The 26,375-nt window shown below is 42.1% G+C and overlaps 1 protein-coding gene across 3 annotated transcripts in view; it reads right to left on the bottom strand.

Moving 5' to 3' along the window:
• LOC125021700 (glucocorticoid receptor-like) overlaps nt 1-26,375 on the bottom strand; it is a 63,355-nt gene that overhangs the window by 5,209 nt on the left and 31,771 nt on the right. For 2 of the 3 annotated variants that reach the window (XR_007114363.1, XM_047607845.1), the window contains exons 3-9: nt 19,135-19,304; nt 17,686-17,712; nt 12,333-12,449; nt 8,450-8,722; nt 6,535-6,679; nt 3,150-3,280; nt 99-256 (exon numbers count right to left, since the gene is read on the bottom strand). Coding sequence is in view for 2 of the 3 variants with exons in the window: in XM_047607845.1 (XP_047463801.1) it covers nt 99-256; nt 3,150-3,280; nt 6,535-6,679; nt 8,450-8,722; nt 12,333-12,449; nt 17,686-17,712; nt 19,135-19,304 (1,021 nt within the window). In the remaining variant the exon portion in view is untranslated. The remainder of the gene's footprint in view (nt 1-98; nt 257-3,149; nt 3,281-6,534; nt 6,680-8,449; nt 8,723-12,332; nt 12,450-17,685; nt 17,713-19,134; nt 19,305-26,375) is intronic. The other variant, XM_047607847.1, reaches the window with a different exon arrangement.

The following is a 26,375-nucleotide window of genomic DNA, read 5'->3' on the forward strand; positions in this document are numbered from 1 at the left end:
TATTGCATTGTTGAGTTTTACATGTATCAGCAGAAAAACAAACTCATCAATGCACTGAAAAAATACAGAAGCCGTGCATATTTGTGTGCAGCTCTCACCTCCTGCATGGAGTCCAGTAGCTTAGTGAGCTGGTAGAAGCGCTGCCAGTTCTGACTAGCGTTCTCCTCTCGCTTTACGATGGCTTTTCCCAACTCCTTGATGTAGGTCATCCTGATCTCATCGAAAACCGCCTGGCTCTTTAGGCCGTCTTTGGGTACTACACACACCAACACACACACACACACACACAAAAAGTTTTTTATTCACGTCAAGGAAGCCCTGATGAATCAGTGTTAGACTTTTCTGTACGAATGAAATTTATCAAAGCTGCGTTTAACGGGAGGAAATTTATTCTGATTATCATCTACTACGCTGCTGGGTGGTGATAGCGATCTATTCATCTGAGTTATCTTCAACAGAGCTGAAACACAAAGCGAGCGCTTTGATTATTCTCCCACGTTCAAACATCTGTCTTTCTGTTTCTCTTTGTCTTATCTGCGTCCTGGTCTCTGCTGCAGCGAACGGTGTTAAAGGCCTAATTGACTGTGAGGGGAACCCCAACCAATCAAGGACCCCTCGGAGACACTAGTCAGAGCGCTGCAGTCAGTCGAATTTAAAAAAAAAAAAAAAAAAAAAGAAGAGGAGCAGGACATGTTCCAACAGTCGCCTCTTAAAAAACGGAACTTAAAGAAAAGTCTGGATGTTTAGTTTTCACGGTGGACGTGTCAACGTATAGTGGACTCTGTCTGTCTGGGTCCTGGCCCTGAGCCGAGGCTCCAGCCTGAGCTACGGTGCGTTCAAGGACACAACAAGCATGAAATCAGGGGGAGAGACTGTGCAATTTGCATAATCAGATAAGTGGAGATATTGCAATGCAAGAACTCTGCATTTGCAGGTTTGAGAAAGAGAGTTTCTGAAACAGACGGTCTGGATGATTTAGTGTAATACAACTAAATACGTTATTATTATTATTTAAGAGGATTCTTGGTGTTATTGCTCTATAGAAAATACAACATAGCTCTTCAACAGGGGCAAAATCTTTGGCTAATTATACATTTCATATACATATATAAATATATTAATTTCTTTAAATACACATTAACATGAACCCAACATAAACTACAGGCCAAACGTTTGGAAGCAACTTCAAGTTTCTGTTCACGCTGACTTTCTAAAAACCAGCATGAGTTCTGTGTATTCTGGGACGTATTTACTGCATGATCACACTTTTATTTGCATCATTCACTTTAACTCTTTGGCTTCTGAGAATCTGAACACAAATATCTCTCGTATGTGTCGCGCTGCTGCTAAAGCCAGAGGAGGTGACGATGAGGAAAGAAAAACTCCTGATAATTATAGTAAAAATGTTTCCTGATGAGTTACTCTTTACATAATAATCATGTTTATTTTGATGCAAAGTAGAAATTCTGATCTTTTATGTACAAAATATCATAATTTCTTGATGTTGCCTCCAAACTCTGTGGCCCGTTGTGTATTTCAGTAAAGACGTCATCGTCAGCCTCTTCAGTGCCCAGATGAAATATTAGTAGAAGCTCACGGTGCAGCTGACGACTGAGGCCAAAATGACTTCCTTATTAGAGAAGACTCTCTTTTTAACTCGCTGTAATAAATCACACTGACCCCCATGAATTTTTATTTATTTTTTGCTCTCAAGAGAAACCAGCTGAAACCACAGCTATCCTGACCGGACAGTCTTTCCATCCAGGAGGGGGGACGAATAGGTACAAAAGCGTGGAAATGTAAATTCCTCTGAATTTACATAAAGTCTGACTTTGCAATAATGTTTTCTTGTTGTGTAGGTTTGTTTGAGGCGGTTTTAGTAGAAATAATGAACCGGTTGCCCGCTACTTTAACTCCAGATTGAAAGGAAACAGACGTCTACATCCCTCCTTTAACGACCTTCACTAATTTGTTCACTTTTAAAGTAACAACTAAAAATCGATTAGAATGAGTCCAATTTTCACGCAGCAATACTAGAATGTTCCAAATTGGGGAAAGTGTTTTTCTTTGTAATGAGGTTTTTCTCCCATCCAGTCTGTGATTCTGATGATTGCATGACGAGATAAGCAGTAATCTGAACCCAGTCCTCTGAGACGGGCGACAGAACGGGACTAATTGAAGTCCAAACCGAGCTCCCTGAGCTGCCGCCGCTAACGGGGAGGGGGAAGGAAGAAAAAAAACGCCTGCAAAGACCTGTCGAACGAGTTCTTTCCGGATGAGACACCGACTTCAGAAGATGAACACGCTGTACTTTCGCTTTCAAGACAGTTGACAGATATGATCTTTAGTCCCATTCTTACATTCATTCCATGTTAAAGATCACTACTCTGTGATCAGATTGTGCGTTTCTGTCCATCTTTTCACTGAAATGTGTTTTCAGGAGAATCCAGACCTGTTGCATTTCAGTGTAAAGAGGAAACGGTGGAAAGAACTCCAAAAATAAATAAAAATGACTTAATGCAGGATGAGTAGTTGAAGACATTAAGTTCTCTGAGGTTCACCATGATTGACATCGATCACTAATGCACCGTGCGTCTTATCGGGCGTTATCAAATACCGCAAACATCCTCTGTGAACTTTCTCATGAGGCTAAAAAGCCGTACTTATCGCCAGGGACCGCGAGGATTGCCAAATCATATCAATCTCCTCATTATTCACGCTGAGAAAACAGCCGCTCGTTTCGCTCCGTTGTTTAGTGGTAAACTGCAGAAAATGTGCAAGTTTTTGTTTTGCCCAAATAACAAAAGGGTGTTCACACATTTCCTCTGAAGCCACCCGCGCATCTGCCTTCTCACACTCAAGTTCCAGGTACTCAGTTGGCGTTAATGATTCAAACCAGCGCCTCGGTCCCATGCTCATTCATGCATTTAAAGTATCTGCCTGCGGGATCCCATTATGAGCCTGCTATGAGTAGTATTTTTGCATATTATGATGCATTTTGCACCCACTGCACTCAATCAACTACATGAATGAAATGTGTCAGCGGCTGTTACACAGCAAAAAAAAAAAAAAGAACACTAACTCCCACAAAGACACTTGATTATTATAATTATTATTATTATTTTTAGACTTGAAATGTGTTCTGTTACCTGTACTGAGCAGTAACAGCACCTTCATGCAAAGGTACTCATCATAGGACACCTGCAGCCTGACAAACTCATTACAGATCTTCAGCATCTGCTCACACTGGTCGGTCATGAAGGGCAGCTTCATGCGCTCGCTGGGAGAGGAGAGGAAAAAGAGGAGGAGGAGGAGGGAAGGGTGGTGGTTGGATAGAAAGTCGAGGCAGCGGTGGAAGAAAAAGAAGACAGACGAACAGAGAGACACAAACAGATTGCACGTTAAGCTCTCTCAGTCATTTTGTTGTTCAGTTCACAATGAATGGGCCCTGCAGGGAAGAGCTGCAGGATGAAACCGGACTATGGAGTCAGCAGTGATGGATTTTCACACCTCATTTCCACTAACACACAGCCCGACGTTACTTTTCTACCCCAAAAACCTACGCGGCACGTTGTCTGGATACACAACCTTGGGGGGTGAGGTTACTAATTTGTTCTCCCTAAACCAGGAGCATTGTCACTGCAGGTTTTTGGCTTTTAGTTGAAAACCAGCTCTTTTTTCCACGAGCGTCACCATAAGAAGAGACAGAAAATACATATGGAAGGTGTCATTACACACACCATTACGTTACGTGCCCTATCATGACCGACCAACACAGGTTGTTCACTGCGGTCCTTGAATGCCTCTTTAGCGTGACTCATAATGGACAGACTATCTGGTTTTCTCGTCTCCATTTGGTTGAATGCGTCTCCCTCCTCCTCACAGCTTCTCTTCTGTCTGTGCATCACACTCTGTATGTTCGTGGGCTCAGGAAAAGCTAAACACCTGCCAGAGTTAACACTTGAAACACAATTCAGACGCCTCATTATGACAACGACACCAGTGTTAACACAGAGTATCGCTGCTGGGATTTCTCTTATTTTTTCATGTGTTTTCTTGTTCGTTAAAACACTTATTGCATTTATCTTGATGCTGTGTCTTGAAGCTAATATTTTCTTCTACAAAAATGTTGATTATTTCTGAGTGTAATTAATGAAAAGCGGTTAAGATGATTTGGTGCACAAACTTGCACAATTTATGCTGCTTTGTTGACATTTTTATTTATATTTCTACTTCATTTATCTTTAATTTTATTCATCTTTACTCTCATCTATACTGTTTACTTGTTATCTATATATTATAGACACAGTATGGGTAATATTTCAGGACCTGAGTGACAAATTTTCCTTGAAAAACCTGCATATTTAAAATCTGCCTTTCACCATACCCCAATCAGGCATAACATTATGACCAGCTTCCTAATACTGTGTCGGTCTCGCTGGTCTGGTCTAGGTGGGTGCTGTTTCCCAGCAGAACATTGTATTGTCACGAGATGGTTTAAATGTTATTAATTTCTCCTGTCGGTGGTTCTAACGTTGTGGCTGATCGGTGCGCAAAACACTAGTGCATGAAGCACAGAACAGCTGCCATTTTTGAAAGCACAGGAGAAGCTAACAGATCACCTGTTGTCTAAGACGAGCAGCACTATGTGTCTATTACCAATATGAGTAAATAATTAAAAATGTAGCTGAATTAATTGAAATTGAAAACACAGTTGTTCTCCTGTCCAGAGAATCTTAAAAGGTAAAAAAACAGACTGTGGTGGCTCCTCCGGGGAACACAAACACTGTGGCGAGCACAGATTCATCCATTCAAGCACAATCAATTTCAGCAGTTCATGAAAGTTTAAGTAATGAGGCTCTGTAATTAGTGCTGTCATGCCTCAGCTGGCTCTCTGTGACTTCTAAGTAGCAAAGAAGATTATTTATTGTTTGGCTCAGTGTGTAATTTGTGCTCTCCCGTCTTTCCGTCTGTATTACCAAGCCTGCAGGGTTCCTATATCCATCTCAATGAATCACTAATTATCGTGATATATTATTAAAATGTGTTTCATTTCACAACCACGACGGGTACATTTTCCCGAATCATTTAATTACTCTCTTTTGAAAAGGGAACAGCTCAACATTTTAGGGTTGTCTACATGTATTAGAGCCTGGCTGGATTTCTATGTTAAAAATTAAACATGCCAAGCACGACTGTGGCCAACAGTATTTTAAAATGGGGTGTGCTTCTGTATCTCGTTACACCGCAAACAATCTACTTAAGAACATTTCTGCAGATATAATTTCATGGAACGTACTGATGTGTCTGATTTCAGACTTGAGGTGAGAAGATCAACACCGGGAAGTGGTTAGCACCCCTAGCTAGCATGCCAACCTAGCTGACTATTCAAGCTAGGCGTGACAAGCTTAGTTTCACATGAAGTAATATCCATCAAACAACCTCTTATAAAACCAGACACACTTGTCTTATTAGAGGCTACAACACTGCTTTTTCACCCACTAATTATTTTTTTTTGGCAAAAAAATGGCCTGTTGGCTGTATTTTGTGATAAAAAGAGATTAAACAAGAATAGCCATTATTCAGATTTCTGTCCTGGAAATGTATGCAAATGAGTGCATATTTAGGTAGATAACTACTCATTTGCATATTTAGCAGGTGTCTTTTTGTGTGTTATTTCTGATCTTGGCAGAGGGGAGAGATGTTGGTTGAAGTGAAGTTGCATGTCCAGTCATTTCTTACCCACTGCTGTTGGCTAGGCTAATTAGCTGGTGTTTTCTAGTGTTTTACTTCCGTGGCTAGGCTAGTTAGCTGGTGTTTTCTAGTGTTTTACTTCCGTGGCTAGGCTAATTAGCTGGTGTTTTCTAGTGTTTTACTTCCGTGGCTAGGCTAATTAGCTGGTGTCTGTTAGTGTTTTATTTCTGATCCTGGCAGAAGGGAGAGGTGTTGGTTGAAGTGTTGGTTGAAGTGTAATCACATGTTAGGCTAGGCTAGGCTAGGCTAGTTAGCAGCCGACTGCTGGACTAGGCTTCTAAATGAGTTTTGCCTCAGATCATAACATCTTGTCCTGTGTATTAATGATTATTTAAATATAAAACCACAGATAAAATGTTTCACGGTGATATCTATTAGTTTCTAGTGTGCAGATTATCTCAGAAAGTTGGTTGCTCAACTTTTTAGTTCAGCCTCACAGCCTCGCTCAGAAAGAGGGCTGTAGACAGTTTCAATCTTTCAAAAGAAAGAGCATACGTCTGAAAAATGTCCTAATGTTTCCTCTAGAGAAGTGAGCAAAAGCACGTTAACACCAGACATTTCTGACGCTCCCTCATTCTTTAACCTGCAGTCGCTTATTTTAGCGCGACCTTCCATCACTGACGTCTGCTACAGCCGAGCTGAGTCACGCTCAGATAGATGGATGAGCCTGTTAGTGATGACGTGGCAGAGACACCCTGAAAAGAGCGAGCGAGCGCGAAACGAAACGCGCTACAGAAACACTGCAACAGATAAATCACCACAGCTGGCCTCGGTACGCACTTGTTGATGACAAGGTCGGGGGCGAAGCAGAGCATGCTACCGTTGCACTGCTCGTACGACCTCCAGCCCAGACTGAAAGACATGAGGAAGAGCCAGGAGCACTGCAGCAACGTCATCTGGTCGTCGAGGTGCAGGTTGCGGAAGCCTAAAAGGGTCAAATAAAGACGGTTAGAAGCAACAAAAACAAGAGGAAATCCATAAAAGAAGATTATCATCAAGAGTGTGAGCTTGGATTTTGCAGAAACATTGAAGAAAAACAGGAGTGACCGCTCAGTCTTCATTAAAACACAATTATAAAAGACAGTTTAAGTGTTCAAATTGAATGAAATTGCAGTGCAGCCATCTCCACTCCGTCCAAACTATAAAAGTGGAACCGCACATGAAAAGTCCTTTCATATTACATTAGTTTTAAATCATAGCCAGTTATGTAAGAGCCCCTCCTCCCAACGCTTCCCCATCACCTTCCCAGCTGTGGGACAGATCCGTCCCCCGAACGTTTCAGGAAAAGAAAAGCCGGCGTTTTCGGTTCCATCGGGAGGATTTGTTCGCGTGGAATACGATCGTAGATCTACCAGCGCATACTTGGAGTGATTATCAAGTCATGAGACTTCTTTCTCGTGACTAGAATCTCCTGTAGGTGTGGGCGGTTAAAACGACAAGCCCTTTGTGTTTCCATTTTTACTTTGCGTGGAGTAGAAACTCGATACTCATCAAACCCAGCAATTATCTTTTTTTTTGTTTGTATGTTTTTTTTCTTCACTCTACATTCCTTTATACGTTCCAGAGCAATATTTACTTGGAGCTTTGTCAAATTAGAGTTAACACATCTGAAGATACCTCATAAATCAAGGGTTTGCATGGATTTCTATATTTATTTCTATGGTGCTGATGCACCATTTATTTTTGTTGTTGTTTTTTTTTTAACCAAAGCACATTTTTCCATTTTTAATCATAGGTACCCGTATGGGGTATCGTTCTCAGCCTAATGCCAGTGCCACACTGGACGGAGGCAGTGACTTGAATTGCTCCGAGATGAACAAGTGAACACTTTCCACTGTTGAAACATTTGCGAGCATAATTATCTCTTGCAGGTTGCAGGAACATCATAATTATCCACATTAAACGATGCATTAACCTCGGTCAGGGCCTCATCAAAATCAAAGTAATTTGGGTTTTTTAAAGTGAATTGTTCTTTCATAAGCCACAGTCACTCTCTTCTTTCATCCATAATTACAGCTATTACAGATATCACATATTTTATCACACACACACACACACAAAAAATGATTACTGCCTTCTTCCGTCGGGCAGTAATCTGTTTTCCATGTCTAAAGTTGTAAAATACACACTATAAAAACAGAATTTGTAGAAAGAAGCAAAATATTCTTATATTCAATCATATCATCTTGTATTAAAGCTTTTTTTGCCCGACAGAAAATCTTAAAATAAGCACAAAGTTCTTGTCCCTGAACAAAATATAAGACGTATTTGTTTGAAACAAGGATTTTTTTGCAGGGCATTGATAACTCGACTAACAACAACTGCATCACCTGAATAACTAATAACTAACTGTATGATTCCAGTTAACTGAGTAGGAACCGCTGAAGTTATTAATCTCAGCCCTGAAATGTCCTGACACGTGTTCAAACCACTAGAAGAAACACGGTGACTTGCTACTTTCATGGTCGGTTCTAGGAAACGTTACATAATTTGCATTATTTAACCCACTCAGACTGTTTATCTTGACCATCTGTATGCATTAAAACATCATTTTCCATTAGTGGCTTAACCTACTTCACTACCCATTAGTTCCACATTGGAGCTGGGATTACTGCCATTGACATGCATCTAAATAAACCAAACCCGAGGCTCTAAAGAGCCTTTTCTTTCTCTCTTTTTTTATTTTTTCATTTACCTGGGAGTGACTTGGCCCACTTCACTGCAGAGATGACCTGCTGTCCCCCCAGCCTGTTCAGAGTGGTCATGAGCCGCGTTGAAGTGTCTGGCAGTGTGCTGTCATATCCCGAGTAGATGATCTCCGGCTCGATGGCCTTCAGCACAGACAGCATGGTGGGCACGAGCTGGGGCACGCACCTAGGTATGACTGGGACAGGCATGTTGGAAACGGGCTCCGATGGCACAGGGAGCCGGGCCAGTTTCGTCTTGACCAGCTTCTTATTTTTCCTTGCTGGCAGGTGGAACAAGAGAAGAAACAACAGAAAATCTTATTAATTTTAACTTCAGAAATCAAAGGGTTGGCTCGATACATTACCACATAGGTCTTCAAGAGGGGGTCAGCAGGCGGGTCGCAAATTATATTATATAATTTATATAAATACAAATTTAAATGTCTTTAAATACACATTGATATGAATCAAGCATATTTCAGTTAATGGATCAGTGGAGGCACAAGACGTTATTTACCTACTATATGTGTTCTATGTTAAACTCGGCCTAGTTCTATTTACAAATATATATTATTATCATCATTCTGCATTCAATATTAAGCTATTCAAATAATGCACAGGTTCAAATATTCACGTGCAACTCCACAACACAGCTAAATTATTTAAACATAGCTAAATAATTGGATTTAACTTTAAGAGACTGAAGATTACGTCTCCATCGATGTCTTTACTGAAATATGTTGCATTCATGTTAATGTGTATTCACAGAAATTTAAATTTGTTAGGGGAAAAAAAAAAGAAAAAAAAAGAAAACATATACAAAATGTCTAATCAACCAAAAATTTTGCGACCCAACTACAGTAACTCCGTGGACCTCCTAGGGGGCGCGGACCCCCTGTTGAAGACCTATGTTTTAAGGCTAATGTCCATAACATAGAGCCAAAACTATATATCATATTCCAAAGTGACTGAACCAGGGACATGTAGAAACATTTTTACATCTTGGTTTAGCTCCACCCTGTTTCAACCCGTCCAATTTATCAGAAATCTCAGAAATAACGCCCCGTTTTGTCAGTGTCTCAAAACTAAATGTGCAAACCATGTCACGTGTCGAGAGGTTACCATGAAATATATAAATAAAAAAAACAACAACAACAAAGAAAAACAAACAAAAAAAAACATGTTTTTCCTACTCTCTACCTTTTTTAATTTCCTCTCCGGGCGTTTCTATGGCAACTAAGAACCTCTGTGGTTGGAGTCTGTCTGCTGGTGCACTGACATCCATCAAATCCCCTTATTTCTGTCTCCCGCTCCCTGTACAGTATAAGACACCATCTTCACCTCCCGTCTGACACAGGCAGGAGGTGCAACATGTCTGCCGACACGTCTCCCACCCATCTGCATGTTCCCCAGCCTTGGTAGAGATTAATTGTTGCACTCTGTCCTAAGCTTGGTTTTTCCTGAAGCAGAAACCCAAGGGTGCAGGGCTCAGATACAGTGCATATATATATATATATAGTGAGGTGGTATCTTTTCATTATGGCCTGGCCTTCACACGTATACAAGACTTTCAACAACACACACACGTCTACAGGTGAGAAACCAACAGGACAAAGAGGATTTTGCGCAGAGACTCTGTAGACTATTTAAAAAAAAAAACAAAAAAATGCAGCTACATCACTGCAATCGCAATTCAAAGCCATCAGCAGACCTTTTAAAAACTGCAAATTCAAAACGGGTTTTCAAGGCCTGCAGGTCATCTGGTTTCACTGACTTGACAAACAAAAGCACTGACTTCAATACAAAGTAAATTCCTGTGAGCGCAGAATGACGTCAGAGACACAGAAACTGATTAAAAGCAAAGAAAGATGTTTCAGATGAGAGAAAGACGGTAAAATAAGGGACGTAGTGTATTGTTATTGACGCTTTATGAATTAAAAGAAAAGAACGGTGCGTATAGTTAAGCTGATGCTCCATGAGTAAACCAACGACATATTACGTAGGAATATCAGTTCATGTGAACCAAGGTGAGATAATGTTCATGTAATATTGTATGTTGGATCCAATTAGCAAGAATGTTTTCAAACCTCATTAAAATAAATGTCAACCACTTCAGACACAACATTCACACTGTACATAAAACCTGTTTGATGGGAATGTCATGAAGGTGAAATTAATATACAGACATGTGCTACTTTCAATTTACTGCAGGTCAGTGGAGCATAGAGCAGACTACTACGACTGCTTCATCCTACAGCAAGATAATGACTCAAAACTTTAGTCCAGGCTCTACCAGAACTACATCAGGCTAAAAACTAGATGGAAAGCTTGAAGACCGTTGTTTATTTGGTCTATGCTTTCATTTCAGAGTAAAATGAGACAATAAATTGCACACATATCAATAAAAAAAAGAAAGGAATAGTGCAGTGTTCTAAAACTTTTGACCGGTAGTGTCTACACTCACCAGCCACTTTATTAGGTACACCATGCTAGTAAAAGGTGGACTTTGCCTCCAGAACTACCTTAAGTCTTGGTGTCATACTTTCAACAAGGTGTTGGAAACATTCCTCAGAGATTTTGGTCCATATTGACATGATAACATCACACAGTTGCTGCAGATTTGTTGGCTGCACATCTATGATGAGAATCTCCCGTTCCACCACATCCCAAAGGTGAAATATTGGACTGAGATCTGGTGACTGTGGAGGCCATTGGAGAACAGTGAACTCATTGTCATGCTCCAGAAACCAGTTTGAGATGATATGAGCTTTGTGACATGGTGCATTATCCTGCTGGAAGTAGCCGTCAGAAGATGGTCCACTGTGGTCATAAAGGGATGGACATGGTCAGCAACAATACTCAGGGAGGCTGTGGCATTTAAACCATGACCCCCCCACCATTACACCACCACCACCAGCCTGAACCGTTGATACAAGGCAGGATGGATCCATGCTTTCATGTTGTTAACTCCAGATTCTGACCCTGACATCTGAATGTAGCAGCTGAAATCGAGACTCATCAGACCAGACAACGTTTTTCCAGTCCTCTATTGTCCAGTGTTGGTGAGTCTGTGTGAACTATAGTCTCAGTTTCCTGTTCTTAGCTGACAGGAGTGGCCCCCGGTGTGTTCTTCTGCTGCTGTAGCACATCTTCTTCAAGGTTGGACGTGTTGTGCGTTCAGAGATGGTTTTCTACATTCCTTGGTTGGAACCAGTGGTTATTTGAGTTATTGTTGCCTTTCTATCATCTCCAACCAGTCTGCCCATTCTCCTCTGACCTCTCACATCAACAGCTGCTGCTCACTGGATATTTTCTCTTTTTCAGACCGTTCTCTGTTAAACCCTAGAGATGGTTGTGAGTGAAAATCCTAGTAGATCAGCAGTTTCTGAAACACTCAGACCAATAACCAGACCACGTTCAAAGTCTCTTAAATCCTCTTTCTTCCTCATTATGATGCTCAGTTTGAACTTCAGCAAGTTGTCTTGATCTCCTCTACATGAATAAATGCATTGAACTGCAGCCATGTGATTGGCTGATTAGCTGTTTGTGTTAACAAGAAATTGCACAGGTGTATCCAATAAAGTGGCATGTGAGTGTATTTAACTCATCCAGCTTGTGGGGATACATATGTAAATAGGAGGAGTAGGAGGTTTGTGCTTGCATGCAAGTTGCTAAACGTTTTCTTTAACACTTAAATAATATATTCGAGGTCTAATCATCCACCCATTTCTACTTCGTATCTCCTGAGTCAAGGCCACCAATCAAATCTCACCAAATGTCTGCTCTAACTTGCTCCACCTGCGAATACGACCACACATTATATCAGAAGAGCTAAAGACGCCCTGGCTGCTGTTTCACTGTGACTTTAAGTGTTTTTTGCAGACTGTTTACCTTCCAAGTTCATTCCGGCTTGAAGACATTTCCTGAAGCGGCAGGCGGGACAGTTTTTCCTGCGGATCTTATCAATGATGCAGTCATTCCTCCCTGCACACAGGTAGTTGTGCTGGCCTGTGAAGAGAAGAGGAGGAGGAGGGAAAAAATAAGAAGATATATATATTAGCTCGGTAAGAAGGTTTGAACGGGATTAGCCTGAGCAGTATGTATGACCACACTAAGCACCTGTTGATTCTACAATAAGCCTGACAAGCCCGTGGCATCCCTTTGGTGATGCCAGCTTCACTTCCTCGCTTCAAATACACCACTCAATCCATCCGCGATCGTACGGAGCTCCGTCAATCACACCGCCCACATTCCTACTGGAGCTCCCGTATTAACGTCTCAACGGTCCACATTTCTACCGTAGATCTGAGAAATACTTTAGATTTACTTTAGATGTGAGAAAATGAACCGTAGATGAAACTGTGATCACGCTAATTTAATATAAACAGGAAGGAACAATAGATTTGTGACCAGAGGGAAGAAATTAGTGGAAACGATTACAGGAAATACTACTCGTAGAGAAGCAGACTCCGCTTTAATAGTTTGGCTCAGGCTGAGAATACTTTTGATATACACAATCTAATACTTTCACACATGAGTTTTTAATAATTTACGGACAACACTGTAGCAGTGCAGCGCGATCAACGTCCTCTGGTCCCTGGATATGCGTGATCTATGATCTGATACTCCCAGCCAGGGTTATAAACTCACTCTAAGCCTTCTTAAATTGTTAGAAATTTCCTTCCTGGTGAGTCAGACTAAATGAAAAGAAAAATAAACCATGCCTGGGGAGGAATTATTAAATACATACGATAATAAAGGTAATTTATAAAGGCGCACGTCCCCATCTCTTTATGCCTGCAGCTGCGTATTATATGATGCATGATGGAAGGAAAATCTTTCAGTTGGCCACAGCGCCGTCACGTTGCCTTCTTAGCAAATATGGCACTTGTGTGACAGAGGCTAATGCATCTTATTTCCTCTGCATAAACACATTCTTTATGAGTTCAGTTGATCTTAGAGACAAAATGAATCAAGTGCATTCATGCCACCAACGCCACGGCCATCTTTAGGTTTCAATATGACATTTCTTCTATGAAAAACAAGCATCACGATTAACCAGAATCACCTCCGATGCTCTTTATGAGTCACCAGCAAACATCTGCTGCTAAGTTCGTTCATTGTACCTCAAGGAAAGACAGATCTCTGGAAATTAATGATAAAGACTCATCACTAGATTATCTGCCCCTGGAGAGGATTCTTATTGGGTCAGTGAACAGGAAGTCAGCAAAATCAAGAGAAAAATCCATATTTTCTATCTAGAGGTATTTCATTTAGTGGTTTACTTTCACTGAAAAAAAATGCTGAGATTTTTAAAAAGAACACTTAGTTTTCAGGAAGAGAGAAATATGTGATTGCTAAGAAGTGTGGGCTTGGTGCGTGCAGGCTGGATTATCTAGCCTTACACCAATTTTTCCATTTCTGCCACACACACACACACATACACAGACAAACACACAACCAGTTGAGGAAAAAAAACTAAAAAATGTGTCTTAATCAACAGCATATGCCTCTTCTGGGTGTATGAATTAAATTATAGCAGTCTGCATCACCAATTACTGCAGATATTCAATTCACAGAAGCAGAGAACACATTTAATGTGCATCTGCCGCTCTCTGATAGCTCCTCATTTAGTTTAAGATTCTGCATGACTGAAGGAAACGTCATGAGATCAGGACCTTACGTACAGTTAACTGTGCCTTGAAGAATTTCGCGCTTCTTAGGGGCCATAAACGCGCATCCGATGATCTCCAGAATATCATGAGTTTGGTGCGACTAACAAAACACTGCAGGCGCCATATGATTCAATATGAAACTAATAATGTAGAGTGTGTAATTAATTCCACCGTGGAACTGCATGCTTAAGGCGCACAGACATAATAGCAGCATATTGTGCGTTACACAACGATTACGTCCCCGACAAATAAACACAACCGTGGCCTTTGTATTCAGGAAAGCATCAAACATCCTTGTGAGCAGCTTTGAACACAGTTCGGCTGCAGTGAGTCTGAGCGCGGGGAGCCAATCAAAATAATGGAAAATAGAGTTTCAAAGGTAGAAAATACATACGCGGGTTTACCCCCATTTAGAGGTGAGTGAATGGGGGTAATGTGGTTGTTAACTGGCTCTAAAGATCTGCGTTTGAAGTGTGCACCACCCACAGATGTTCCTAATAATAACCCAAACCTCCCTCCCACCGCTCACGAAGAACTGGAGAAGCTACTTGCAGTGAACTGCCCATTTTTGCCTTTGTTTTTTGTTTTGTTTTTTCCCCTTGGATATATCATGACCTGGATAACTGAGTCTCAGTCACGAGTCCACTGAAAGCTTAAGTTGTTTCCTGGGCCCCGGGTGAAGCTCTGTTAACTACTAATCTGTAATAAACGCATTATATGTCTTAAGCAGCAGAGGTAAAACAACACAACTCTGAAATGGCCCGCGGGATGCAGGATGGTACAGGTGTTCAGCCAATGAGCTGAAACACCAAAATAAAAGCGGTGCCCGGGCTGGAGACTTCAGGGACCGTCTTTGTTTCAGTTTCACATCATCGGGTCCGATCTCTTAATGTGTCACGTAACAGTTAAAAAACAACTCACACAAATCTGAATATGCAAATCTGAAAACACTGAAAATAGTGTTTCCAGTTTCCAGTTTCCAGTTTCCATGCCAAGCTCTTTCACCACATATGCACGTACGCTCCATAAAACTGGCTAGGAATCATTAGTATCCGAGCCACCGATCAATCTGTTCTGTTTGCGTCTGAATCCATGCAGCACCATCATTTCTTGACATCACACGAGCAGAGCAGCCCAGTATGTTGCTGGTGTGGGATAAACAGGCTGCTAATAATGTACATTTTTTCACTTTTTTCACTGCAAGAATGCTGAAGAGGCCTTTTTACTTTACTTTTACAACTGGTGCAAAGAGTCTTTCCATCAAAGCTAAAACGGTGCAGGTCTTTGTTCAGCTCCGTGCAATTAACTTTACAAGCTGCACAGTAACGTCAAGAAAATAAATCATTTCAATTTTAGTGCAGTAGTTTTCTCCGGAACAGAGAGCTGATTCATTTTTTATTATTTTTTTTTTAATTTCCTTTATAACGCACATTGTGTGCCACATTACTTTGCCCGTGAGGCCTGAGCCCAAAACACAGGTACAACGAGCGTCAGCAAGCGAATGATTAGCTCGGCTTAATGACGCCTCATCCCACAACGCTGGCAGCCGAAGCTAAATGCCTCGTCACGATGGCGCCAACAGGTGCACAGTGGCATCAAATTAAAAAAAAAAAAAGCATCATTTAAGTATGCACACAGGTGACTAATGAGGAAGCTAGTTTGTATGTGTAATAATGAATAATAAAGGGAATTTAGACGACTGTCAAAAACCTCTGAAGCGCAAGAGCAACCCTCCTCCACGTAAACTGGAAATTAGTCTGCAGTGTTGCCGGTGTGATGACATGATGAGATAGCAGCGCTAGTGCTGCCAGTTTAGGCCCCGAATGATATCATAGGAAGTCATTAGAAAACAACGGCGTAAACAGCCATCTGTGGTGTCAAAAAGTGCCAGCTGAATCTCACTGGTGTCCTCCCTCCCTTATCCTGCTCTCATCTGCTAACAAGAGTCTGGCGAAGCCTCTCGCTGGGTAACAGAGCAGGACGGTGGTTAGCACAGTCGTTACTTAATCTGACCCGGATAAAAGAAGGCAACTCCCATCAGGCATAACATTATGACCTAATGCAGGGGTCTTCAACATATTTCAGGCCAAGGACCCACAAACTGATGATGAGATTACGTAGCTAACCCCTACACACGACGTGTGTTCTGAAATACACTCGGTCTAGTGCTATTTATTGTAATATAAATATATATTATTATCATTTTGCCTGTACCGTACCTCCATGACACAGCTAAACACGGCTAAATTATTTAAACACAGCTAAATAATTGACAGCTCCAGGATTTAACTTCAAACGTAGCTAAACGTAGTAGAGACTCGAGTCATTTTGGCCTCAGTAGTTTACAGATGGGAGTGAGCTGCACTGTTAGCTTCTCTTCTGCTAATGTTTCATCTGGGGACTGAAGAGGCTGAAGATAACGTCTTCTGGTCCATTTGGATTCATGTTAATGTGTTTCCAAAGAAATTTAAATTTGTGGGGGAAATTAAAAATAAATATATATAAAATGTAGAATCAACCAAAGATTTAGCGACCCTCCTGCAGTACCTCCACAGAGCCCCTAGGGGCTGCAGACCCCCTGTTGAAGACCTATGTCCTAATATTTTGCACGTCTCCCTTGTGGGGATGGAGATGGGCCTACTAAGGGTGGTGACCATTGTTAGTGGGGACCTTTGAGGGGAGGGGGGCACTTGAATAGTACTGAATTTGGAGGCCAGGTCAACACCTTGTCCTGTTCTTCATGTTTCTTTTATTGAGTTGTTCCTAAAGCATTTTTTGTGTGTGCATGAAGGAGTGTTATTGCTGTGGGGTGGGGGAACCTGGTCTGGTCTGGTCTAGGTGGGTGCTACATGTCTGAGGAACATGCACATGAATGAATGTCAGGTTTTCCAGCATCAACAAATGTCATTCACCTTTCCTGTCAGTGGTCATAATGTTGTGGCTGACTGGTTTATAGTTAAAACCAGTTAAAAAAAGGCAGTGAAAGTAATATTTCTAAGTCTGGCAAACATGATGTAAAGTTCTTCTTGCATGTTTACTTGTTCATTTACTAATAACATTATTAATCGATGAGCTGGAAATAAGTTGAGTCGGATGCTTTTAGAAGCAGACAACAGTCATCAGTAGAATGAGAGGGGGAAAAAACACAATGAGGAAAATGGGGGGTGGTTGGGTGGGTTGGGTGGGGGGGGGTGGGGGGTGGGGGGGGGTAGTACAGAGTTAATTTTTGACATCCAATCTCAGTGTTGCTCAGTGAGGTGGGTCAAGTGCAACAGAATAGGAACATTTTCAGATCTACCACCTGTGAGGATGATGAGGTGGAGCATTCCAAGCAGAAGCTGAAGTGCGCCGAAATCCTTGGCAGGCAATTTCTGCTGATTTGAATTACCAAATCAGAACATTTGCATGCATTAACAGAGAGCTGGCAGAAGAGGCTGTGCATGAGCTGAGGCAGATTGGTTCATATTTTAGTGCTGAAGGAATACAGAGACATGGGCAGAGGTGATAGTATTTCCATCATCATAATCACAATGATCATTATTGTTATTATTAAAAGTGCATTTATTTACCATCTGTGTTTTGTCGTGCTCTCCATCCTTCACCATGGAGACAACGAGCGGAGAATGGAGAGGAGGGGGAGAAAAAAAAAAAAGACAAGATATGACTTTCACATTTCAGTTCGGTGCTTGGGAGTTACGCCAGCACCACATTAAAAAACACTTAACAACCATTATGTAGACATTTAAATACTGTCCACCGAAAAACAATTTGATTTCTGCACCTCTACGCGTATTTGCTGCAGAAGATTCTGGTTATTGTTTAATATACGGTGCAGGAGGCCATCAGTTCCATCCTGCACAAGTCAGACCTTTTTTTATTTTTTTTTTGTGACGTTCAGAGTAATGGCTGCCTCCAGTAAATTTGATAAACCATCTGTGTTATTTCACTGCAATGTTAGCTGCAGATAAAGGGAAGAGACTCGGAAAATATGTGCAAGAACAGAATGAAAGAAACTTCTACTGATTAGTGTAGGTCACCAAGCATCAGTCTTAGGTAAGTAGCAAATAAAAAGCAGTAGATATATATATATATATATCATTTATTTTGATCACCAAGGCTTTACCAGCGCATTGTTCACGAGCGCACGTGATAATCAATTACCACTAACCTGTGCCTCAGAAAGCCTTTTCACTCTATTTATGCATCTGTGGAGACATGTTGCAGTAAGACAGGAAGTGGAAAAAGAGAAGCAGAGAGACGGGCCGAGGGAGGAATGAACGGCAGAATGCCTTTGACACAAAATAGTTTCTGTTCGTCAGATGCATTCCTACCCCTCCCATTTCAAGATTTTGTCAAGGCAATTAGATTCGCGACCGGGATCCTGACGCACAAACTACTTGCCTGTGACAAGAACTGAAAACTCTACGAGGAGATCTGAAATGCTTGTGAAGAAGCGAAGCAGAAGAAAGGCTCCTTATATTACCAGTCCTCTACAAGACACCAGGACGTTTAGATGGAAGGGTTTAGTTGTTTCCCTCTAGACTCTTTATGGTTTATAGAAGAGGAGGCTTTTAACTACAAGGTCAGGCCTGAGATTGAAACCCAGAAAAGGCGCCCCGCTATCCTACTCTGACGTTGGATTTTGACAAACAATTTAATTCCCTTCAGCCCGAAATGAAAGAGAAACAGTACCGATGTTTCAGCGTTGTGCAAAAATCACCAAGAGTCCATGTTATGTAATTCAACTGAACTTACAAAGCCATTATAAAACCATTTAGACGTACGTATACATATATAAATATAAGGCTGGGTATAATAAGACAACACAGACTACAATGTGCAAGTAAATGTGGTCACAACTTATTGCTACAAATAATGTTTGTCTTTCCTGTGCACACTGCAATCCCTCCTCACAGAGGTTTGTATGAATAACCGTGTTTGCAGGTAGTGTGTGTGTGTGTGTGTGTGTGTGTGCGTGGGTGGCTAAGGATGCAGAGTGCAGATGTGTGATGTCAAACCTTCGACAGCCCTCTTGAAGAACACCTTGCAGCTGCCACAGGTGACCACGCCGTAGTGGCATCCGGAGGCCTCGTCTGAACACACCAGACAGATCTTGTGCGTCTGCCCGCCTGGTTTGGACGGACCCGGCACCACGGAGCCGCTCGGCTCTCCTGTTCTGGGTGACGAGCTGAAACAAAAAGACAAAAGCATAAATAAGAGGTTTGTTACAAATAATAATAATAAAAAAAGTTCTCATTCGCTGCTATAGACGGATTCAAAAGTATGCTCCACTGTTGCTAGGAGACGTGGAAACCATTTAAATGGTTTCTTGGTCACTAAAAAAATACGAACTGAAATAATGGATGTGATGATGTGTCTTTGCTTCATGGAGTCATTTCCTATGGTAATAGTTATTTACAAACTCCTTTTTGGGAGCGGGTCTATAAGAGGAGGTTCCTTTTTTTTTTTTTTCCATTTATCAGAAAACACTTTTCTTTTCTCTTGTTACAATCTAAAATGCTCCAGCGTAGACCATATGTAGACCCACTTCCTTGCACTGGCCAAACTTCCTCCAGAGTCACGTGCAGTTTCGTTTAATTAGTACTACGCTTTGCTCTACGTCCACCAGTTAGTCAAGTCAAGTCAACTTTATTGTCAATTCTGACATGTGCAACACACGACAGCTAAACAAAAAAATGTAAACAAGAATGTGCAAACGTTGAAAATATTTAAAAATACAAAAAAATACAAGTTACAAGGAAATGCAGGATTATATTGCACGTATTTTTAAAAAAATAGCTTTTACAACGGTCACTGTCCAACGGGACGCTTTGCAGAGCGGTTGGCATGGCAACTGGTAGTCGCCATTATGTCACATCCTGTTTCTATACCGTCAAATAACAAAACCTGAACATGCATCAACATTATAATAACTACCGAAAATCAATAAAACCATCCTTGAATTTTTCTTTTTAGTGTTTTAGTTTGGTCCAAATCCCGCCCACTAACATGTAGGAGGCGGAGCTTACGACCTATACTGCAGCCTCCAGCCACCAGGAGGAGCTCTACTTGCTTTGGCTTCATTTTAAAGGAGCACTTTTGCATCTATCTTTATAAAGTCTGTCATATATATTACACAAATTAACGTGGTTCCATTAACATCCAATAGAAAAAAAACACAAAGTATTCTCTACTCGGTCAAACTTTTTTACAGATAAAGGAGGAGGTGTTTTCTATAGCGCTGAAAGTGTAACAAACCAGCGTGATGCACATCTTATTGTTTGTCGATTCTGAATCGTCCCCTTAATGTAAAAGCAAACGAAGCCACTCACCGGCGACGGCTCCTCTGTGCAGTCACTAAGCTCTAAATCTCAGTGCAAGCCTCCAATTATGTTACAGTGCAAATTAAAGCCTCGTTTAAACCCCTTGAGAAACTTACATGTGCACACACACATACACACACACACACACACACACACAGAAACACACACAAACAGTTGCCATTATCCCCATTTGTCTATAATTATAGTTACTCAGACACCTGAACTGCAGTGTGATGCTTAAGCCGGTTTATCAGATGTAATGCAGGTGAAGTGGAAGCATGGACACCACCATGAGTGTGTCAACAGTGCTCAAGTGACGCCGCTGCACAATCCCTGACAGGAATGTGACTGCATTAAGCGGCCTTAAATCTTTTGTTTGTTTTGGTTGCAGACTGGTTAGGATGCATGGTATATAGGGGTTGTGTAACAGAGGAAGCTCGTTGAGCTCCATAATGGCTTTACATTCAGGTCTATAGATATCTCAGCACCGGCGCAGATCAACTAAACAACGGTTGTGTTGTTAGCAGTTGTCCCACAGACCCCCACCGCACTCCCCCAGTAGCTGGTGCCTCACGGTCATTAGAAAGACGACACTTGCTTGCTTATGTAAATTGGACCGCGACCAACCGTGAGCGGGCCAAGATCGCTCGCAACACATGCAGACAGGTTTATACGGTGGCGGGATTCGGAAAGCAATGCCAGCTTAACTTTTGGCAGTCATATGGAGAAATAGCCAATCACACTGTTTTGCAGATGGCATAAACAGTGGGCGGAAAAGAGCGCGGAGAGTTTGTTCCCAGAGTCTGCGAGAGAGACGTGACCATCCGAGCCATGACATAAGGAGCAAAAAATGTGCTTTTTTTTTTTTTTTTTTAAGATGATAGACATGTAAAATAGAACTGAAATATTTGACCTTTTTAAATCACATAAAGCAGAACTTTTACTTCGCTTGCGCCAAACGTGACCTACAAACTCAAACCTCAGACGCCAGGACGGTTGCAGAAGTAGCATCTAAATGACTGAGCACGTTTCATTCTGAAACTTAACAAACCCACAACTTAACTGTTAGTACCCTCTAATGTACAGTAATCCTCCTCCGTAGTAATCTGACCTAAATTTGGCACCGACAATATGCAACCTACCGTCATTTTCTACCTCTCGCTTGTTATCTGTATCACACAATCTATGAGGAAGGTTGGCCGTAATAACTGCGTAATTGGCACAGGACAGTTGACCTTATACTTTATCTGCCCGGCTGGCATTCTGCAAATGTCGGCAGATGCTCTCACATATGTGCGGCTCTTAACTTTGGTTCTTCGGTCCGGCGGTAGTAGTGTATTTATAGGGACGTGTCCTGTTTTAACCTCCGTCATAAGGAGTACGGTTACCTGCTATGTGCTCATCTTTCTGCCCCTCTAATCGCTCGTCCACTTTAAACGGTTCCCATCAGATCGGCGTGAAGATGCCGGGAGCGTTAATTATCGGGCACCGTTTGACCCGTGAGGGCTTTTCTCTGGGCCGCCAGAGGAGGGGCCGCTGGTGTCGGCACGACACGATGAGTTTTTACAAGATCATAAGAATTTTATGATCAACAATGTTTTTTTGTTTGTTTGTTTGTTTTTTGATTTCCATGTCTCCGTGCGCCCAGAAACCCAACTCGTCTCCCGCTCCGTTCCATCGTGATGTCGGTGGTGTAAAATGACCACATGGTGGTGTTTGCATTAAACATTTATAACCCTCCCCGCTTCTTCCGCCGCGCACCTCCCACCGCTGAGACATGGAGCATGGCTCCGGGCCATGCGGCGCAGATTCCAGCCTCATTAGGAATTCCTCCTAACTGGACCAGAGAGCAACAAGCGTGCGTGCTCACACACAGCTGGTATGTGCGGCCGAACAAGAGCGCGTCACATGACAATTAACACACGGAAACACATCCAGGAGACAACGATAATCCAGAGAATTCTTACGCAATAACCTTCACGGGGGGACTTCTTGAGCAGAATGCACGAATAAACATGAATTTTTAAAAAAAAAGAAAAAGCAGGTTGCAGTTCATTGCCCTTCGCTGCTCTTTCTCCACCCACACTCCATTTACAGCGTTTAACTGTTTAACTGCCCTGTTGAGAACCTGATGTTAAAAACACAAATTGAACAAAAGCCTTCATGGACATTTCTTTTCTGGATCGTGCCAGTGACCTCCCTCACTGTTATCGACAAACATCCGTCCGACTGCACGTGAACACCTGCTAGCAATATGTGGGCCGTGAAGGAACATTCAAAGGCCCTGGCAAAACACAAATAAACACATAAATAAAGTCACAAACATTCCTGCTGCAGCTAACTTTATGACCGAGCATGCTCGTCTGCAAAGAATGCACAATCCTCCGCGTCTCTGCACAAATAATGCAGGAGTGAATCAGTGCCCTCGCTTTAAGTTCTATATAAGGATTCATAATTGAACGACGTACACGAGTATGAAATTACAGCGGTGCAGAAGCGCCGTCCGTGAATGCGTCCTGCGTTTCCTCAATGAAATATTATTACATGATGAGGGGATGGAAAAACCGGATCGGCGTTAATGGCGGTCTAAACAAACATGGTGCCTGTAGCAACCGTGGAGAGCCCGTCTGAACCGGGCTGACCCGCGGAGTCACCGGGGAATCATATAACAGCGACTACAGTGGGAATCGATGCAGGCCTCGTTTTTTTTTTTTTTTTTTTTTTTCATTGAGATCAAAACTTTTATGGGCTGATGAGTGGGAGCAGAAAGAAAGAAAGAAAGCACGAAGCGGCCGTGGGAGAGTGAAGCGCGCTTCTTTCTGCGGGGAGACGTAGGGTACGAGAACAATGACACAAACGCGGAAACATGGGGCATGTAGCTGCTTTGTGTGATTGAATAAACTTCTAAACTCCTACGTGGACCTCTTTTCCGATAGCACAGACAGCAGCTGCTTTGATGCCAGTTGCTGAATATCGGTTCCGATGTGTGAAGCTTTTTCTTTCGTTTTTTTTTTTTTTGTTGTTTTTGGAACACAACACACACAACAAACATGAGAGTGCACCATTAGTGGAGATGCAACAGGATGTAATCTGCGAGGAGAAGGTGAGACATCGCCACGTTCACCTCGTCTGCCAGCTCATCTCAGAGTTAGACGCACACATTTTCTTCAGTCGAGCTGCCACATAACGTATAAGTGGTCATTTCAGCCAATCTGGAGACAAAACGCGGTGGAATCAGGGGAAAGTAACGGCAGCTCTGCTCCACATACAGTCATCTAATCTGTTCCTGGACTCTCGAATCATTCTGTAATTTCACCATCTTACTGTACTTTTTCCTTCCTGCCTTCCACTACTTTCACTTCCTCTCACTCCATCACATCGCCCCTCTCTCTCTCTCTCTCTCTCTGTCTGAGAGTCTTTCCCCTCCCTGCTCGGTCCCCGACTTCTTCCTTCCTCTTCTCCGCACCCTGCCTCATCTGCCAAGGTTATATAATACTCGTATTGCTGCTGCTGCTGCTGCTGCTGGGGCAGACGCCTCCCGTCCCCGCCCCCTTTCGCGGCCTCTCGGCCAATCAAGTGCGAGGGAGTACGGGGGAGGTCAGGCGAGTCATGGGATTATCCGACTCACCTACCCGGAGACAAGCGTGCGCAGAATATGTGTGTGTTTTCTGAGCCTGCATGCGTGCATGTGTGCGTGTGCGTGCATGTGTGTGTGTGTGTGTGTGCACGTGCATGTGTGTGTGTGCATGTGTGTGCTGATTTGCTCTGTGAATAAGTGAGCGGAGCCTTTGGTCGCTAGAGACGAGCACAGTTATAAAGCCACCGTTGTTTCTCAAATCATCATGTGATTGTGCGATGGCTCCCTCTTTTTTCTTCTGTCCCTTTTCTCCTCTCACTAAAACCAAACCAAACTTCACCCACCCTCCCACCCGTCTTCACATCTGAGCGTCTGCATCTCCTACGCACTGCTGTCGTTTCAGTCATCATTTCATATCATCGTTGTCTCCCCCCGCGAGCAACTTTCAGCAGTTGTTCGCATCTATCCGCGCGAAGCGTTCGTCTCCAGCGTGAGACTTGAGACTCGCCGTTTATTTAAACATGTTCATTTTACCTGAAAGCCGCGCAGTTTGTGACCGCTGCTGCTCGAGAGGAGTTGGGAAGAAAAAGAGGATGTGAAGCTTCAAATGTGACCTGACCTCAGAGCTGCAAAATCATTTCATGTCTGTCTAACCTTCAGTGGAATCATGTCACGCTGATGAGAGCTGGGGCTGAGTGGTACACCGGTTCATACCAAACACTGGTATTTTTTTATGTTATGATATGAATTTTTAATATACCAGCATACCGGTGTATTTGATTACAGAACGGTCGGAACGTTGCACCGTGAGACACTGTTTCATAGCGGACCATTTTCAATGTAGCGCCTCCAAACACACATGGTGCAACTGTGTCACTGTGAGGCTGGTGAAGATGGAAAGCTCCAAAAAATGAAGCGGCAGAATGAGAAGACTTGTGAGAGACGCCCTAGACAGTCCCTGTTTTTGATGACTTGTCCCACAGCTAAAGCTGTCCACGAAAATGTCCTCGATTTTAGCTTTTTATGAATGAGAAAAAAATGTTGCCCGCACACTACAGTTATTATGGTAGCTGGTTGCGCTACTATTGACATTACATACGTAGCTGCTGCATAAACAACTTAAAATATGAATAAAGTCAAAATAAATGAAACCGCAATTGTCCCCGTTTCTTCGTTTCATCCTCATAACATCTTTTTTTTTTATCTCCAAGCTGTTGACGTCCCCAGATTTCCACATCATTAGTCAGCGCTAACACAGGGCCATGCAAACCGTTTTACTATTAGTGTGTGATTATTCTACAATATTGACTCATCACCACAGTAAAATAGTCCATCCTTAGTCAATCTACTGCATAAATTCCCCTCTCAACCAGCAGAAAATGTTGTGCAATGTGATTATGCATAAAATAAATAAAAAACACAGAAAAAAAAAACGTCAGAATTTTGAAAGTTTCTATCCTTGCTGACCTTTAACCAAACTACATCCACCTTAATTTCATTCTAGATTTCACAGAGTTGCCAAACATCCACTGGTGTGAATCAAAGCTGGTAATGAAAACTTCCATCCTTTTGAGGCTACGTGATAAAGCGCTGGAGGCTGAGTCAGAGGCAGGAGAACTGAAAGCTCAAATAAGGAAATCAAATAATTCAGCCAAGCACTTTGACTTCCTCTTACACATGTAGTGACCGTTGATTTTCTTTTTTTTGGGGTGGTATCTTCCTTCTTTTTTTCTTCTTTTTTTTTAAACACTTTCTCTCTGCACGCTGATGTTTGCTTTGAAATTCAGAAGCAGCAGATGCTCATAAATCATCACAATCAAAGCAGTCGCACAGACGCTAGCAGTCATTAGCGGCTTTAATTCAGAGTCTGATAGAAATTCATTTTTTTTTTCCATCAGGTCTGAACCATATTTTCCCAGAGCATTAGCATTTTTACCAGATTCTCGCACATTTTTAAGACGATCTTCTAAAATTCCCGTCATTTGCACGGCACAAATAATGACCGGTCTTCATCCGTGGATCTTGCCGATCGTGCACGGAGCAGAATCTGCACAGTACGTACAATTTCAAACCCTTTTATCGCTGCAGCGTGCACTTTTACTTTTGGCTTTGAAGGCCACATGAATTAGCATGAATTATCTGTCAGAAAAAGAACAGCCAAAAGTTGGACGGGAAAATGTCCTTTCACACATGTTACAGGACAGAAGTCATAACGTTTAACACATCAAAAAAAATAAAAAAAAAACGTCAGAACTCTGTCCATAAATGTATTTAAAGCCTGAACACAACGTTCCTCTGCAGCTACCACTAACAACATGCCACAACATCAACCACACAATGCAAAGTACTGCACAGCAAT

The sequence above is a fragment of the Mugil cephalus genome, chromosome 15, assembly GCF_022458985.1.
Source record: "Mugil cephalus isolate CIBA_MC_2020 chromosome 15, CIBA_Mcephalus_1.1, whole genome shotgun sequence".
NCBI lineage: Eukaryota > Metazoa > Chordata > Actinopteri > Mugiliformes > Mugilidae > Mugil > Mugil cephalus.